The sequence below is a fragment of the Lampris incognitus genome, chromosome 1 (genome assembly GCF_029633865.1).
Source record: "Lampris incognitus isolate fLamInc1 chromosome 1, fLamInc1.hap2, whole genome shotgun sequence".
In the NCBI taxonomy this organism is placed as follows: domain Eukaryota; kingdom Metazoa; phylum Chordata; class Actinopteri; order Lampriformes; family Lampridae; genus Lampris; species Lampris incognitus.
Genome location: NC_079211.1, coordinates 151,411,852 through 151,415,037, shown reverse-complemented (window position 1 = coordinate 151,415,037; position 3,186 = coordinate 151,411,852). Strand labels below are relative to the sequence as shown.

Sequence of the window (3,186 nt, the reverse complement as noted above, 5' to 3'; positions counted from 1 at the left end):
ACAGGTAGGAACTAATCTGGGGAAAGTTCATGTAACGGGGGCAGTCCTGGTTACATTCACAACAATTAAAAAAATTTTTTTAGGGAAAATTAACATCCATCCATCCATTATCCAAACCGCTTATCCTGCTGTCGGGGTCGCGGGGGGTGCTGGAGCCTAACCCAGCAGCCACTGGGCGGCAGGCAGGGAGACAGCCTGGACAGGCCGCCAGGCCATCCGAGGGCCTGGTCATACTCGTCATACATAGTGGTCATACTCGTCAAAACATTTAGTGGTTATGCTAATCATACTGGTCATACTAGTCATACTGGTCAAATTATTCATGCAAGTCACAGCTGTCTTAATACTCATACTGGTCATAGTGGTCATAGAAGTCAATCTGGTCATAATGGTTTTAAAATTCATACTGGTGATCATGCTAGTTATAGTGGTCATAGTACTCATACTAGTCATACTGGTCGAACTGGTCAGGGGGCGGACCGGCGGTTTACTTGCTGTCATAAGTGGAAAGACATACACCTGCAATGGCATCGAGCGCTCCACAGCGTTTCCTGCAGAGAACTTGTGGAAAATAAACAATTAGACTAAAAGAAATGTGGCTCGGCTACAGAGCACTACCGCCCCCCTACGACACAAAACAGTACTCACACTCTTCCTTTCCACCCTTCACCACACACACACACACACACACACACCCCAAGCCTACATTGTTTTAAGCCTCCGGTCCACGGCACCACGTCTTCCGAACGGAACCGCACGCTTCCCCGAAACGCGTGAGAGCGCCGCTTCGTCCCCGCAGCAGGAGAAAGCCCGGATGAACGTAAGATACCCTCCGCTTCCTCCGCAGCGTGCAGCAGCCGTGCTGTCTGAAACGCCACGCCGCTCGTGCAGGAAGGCAAAATGGGGCGAATCGTGTTGCAGTTCGGGGGGAAGAGCGCAATACTTTGGCTGCTAGTACGAACCTGGAAAGGGTGGTGGGGGTGGGTGGGGGTGTGCTTTGGTGGTGACTTGTAAGTGTGCAGTGTAATTGCTGAAAACACCGTCTCGGTGTGACGAAGACTGGCCGGTGTGGGGTGAAGAAGACTAGCCGGTGGGGGGGGTGAAGAAGACTAGCCGGTGTGAAGAAGACTAGCCGGTGTGGTGTGAAGAAGACTGGCCGGTGTGAAGAAGACTAGCCGGTGTGGTGTGAAGAAGACTGGCCGGTGTGGGGTGAAGAAGACTAGCCGGTGGGGGGGTGAAGAAGACTAGCCGGTGTGAAGAAGACTAGCCGGTGTGGTGTGAAGAAGACTGGCCGGTGTGAACAAGACTAGCCGGTGTGGGGTGAAGAAGACTGGCCAGTGTGAAGAAGACTAGCCGGTGTGGGGTGAAGAAGACTAGCTGGTGTGGGGTGAAGAAGACTAGCTGGTGTGGGGTGAAGAAGAGTGGCCGCTGTGAAGAAGAGTGGCCGGTGTGGGGTGAAGAAGACTGGCCGGTGTGGGGTGAAGAAGACTAGCCGGTGTGAAGAAGACTAGCCGGTGTGGCGTGAAGAAGACTGGCCGGTGTGAACAAGACTAGGCGGTGTGGGGTGAAGAAGACTGGCCAGTGTGAAGAAGACTAGCCGGTGTGGGGTGAAGAAGACTAGCTGGTGTGGGGTGAAGAAGAGTGGCCGCTGTGAAGAAGACTAGCCGGTGTGGAGTGAATAAGACTGGCCGGTGTGGGGTGAGGAGAGTGGCCGGGGTGTGGGGTGAAGAAGACTGGCCGGTGTGGGGTGAGGAAGAGTGGCCGGGGTGTGGAAGAGTGGCGGGTGTGGGGTGAGGAAGAGTGGCCGGTGTGGGGTGAGGAAGAGCGGCCGGGGTGTGGGGTGAAGAAGACTGGCCGGTGTGGGGTGAGGAAGAGTGGCGGGTGTGGGGTGAAGAAGAGTGGCCGGTGTGGGGTGAGGAAGAGTCTCCGGGTTGTGGGGTGAGGAAGAGTGGCGGGTGTGTTCCGGGCTGGTGTGCGTAACGCCAGCCAGCCAGCCAGCCAGCCCGCCAGCCCGCTCCGTGTTCCCTTGGCTACGCCACGCTTTCCCCGGCTTGTTTGTGTTGCGGAGCGGTCCGTGTTGACTCGGTGGTTACTGGATAACAGGGCAGGGTTACGGGTGAGTACAGGCGAACTTAGCCTTGTGTTCGGGGGTTTTGGTCGGGGTGAAATGAAGCCGGGGGGGGAGGGGAAAGGAGCGGGTTGCCGAAGTGACGTCGCGGGGAAGGTGCGGATCAGAGTCGACGCGGTTTGGGTTTTTCCGTTGCCGGGTTTGAGTCCGGACGCCCCCTGCTCAGCCGGAGTCACACGCTCCTCTTTCACGCCCCAATCGCCTCTCCTTGTCTTCTGCTCCGTTTCATGTCGTCGGCAGACCCGGTATGAGGAGCAGCACCAGCGGCTGAGCGGCATGGAGGTGTGACGAGGCCGCCGGGCTGCCTGCGAGGAGCCGGGAGCCGGAAGCGCCCTGGACAACATGACCGTCTTCAACCAGCAGAATGTGGAGGAATTTTACGCGATTGGAGACGAACTCGGGAGGTGAGTTGTACGCCCCCCTGTACCGGGGCCGCCGCTCTCCGCATGGCCCAGGTGGGGCTGCCGGCCGGCGTGTCTGCACGCTTCATTATCGCATGCTTTCTTCGTGCTAATGGTTGGATTGTGAGAAGCCATCAGACCAGTATTGTGGGGGGGGGGTCTGATTCCAGTTGTAAGTCTAGCTAAGTGTCATATCCCTTTTCACTCGAAACCATCCCTTCTATCCATCCATCCATCCATCAATCAATCAAGTTGCATTTTATATATCCATGAATTGTTTTGCACAACTGGCTGTCATGACCCTGAACATGCAAAACACCCTCAGCCGCTGCTAAACAGCCAGCTGCCATCGAAACTTCCATGGACACAAACGTGTGTACACAAATACGCTTCACACTTGAGTCACTACACAGACTCAAGGATGCACACTCAAAGATATACACAAACACACCCACACACACTCAAGCACACACACCTACAAACACATGCATACAAACACATCCCCCCCCCCGCACTTGGTGTGTCTGATGGGTGCTGGGAGATGCAGTCCATAATGTCTCCTCTGACAATGATGAAGAACTTAGCGTTGATTATTGTAGCTGCCATCCTTAAAATCTATGGCGTGTGGAGCGAGACCGCACTATCTCCTCCAGGCAG

The 3,186-nt window shown here is 55.6% G+C and overlaps 1 protein-coding gene across 1 annotated transcript in view; it reads left to right on the top strand.

Annotated features, from left to right (window-relative positions):
* The first annotated feature begins 1,922 nt into the window (after positions 1–1,922).
* Positions 1,923–3,186, top strand: part of dapk1 (death-associated protein kinase 1) — a 184,543-nt gene continuing 183,279 nt past the window's right edge. The window contains exons 1-2 of the mRNA XM_056297804.1: positions 1,923–2,116; positions 2,369–2,532. Coding sequence (XP_056153779.1) covers positions 2,471–2,532 — 62 coding nt within the window. The 5' untranslated portion in view covers positions 1,923–2,116; positions 2,369–2,470. The remainder of the gene's footprint in view (positions 2,117–2,368; positions 2,533–3,186) is intronic.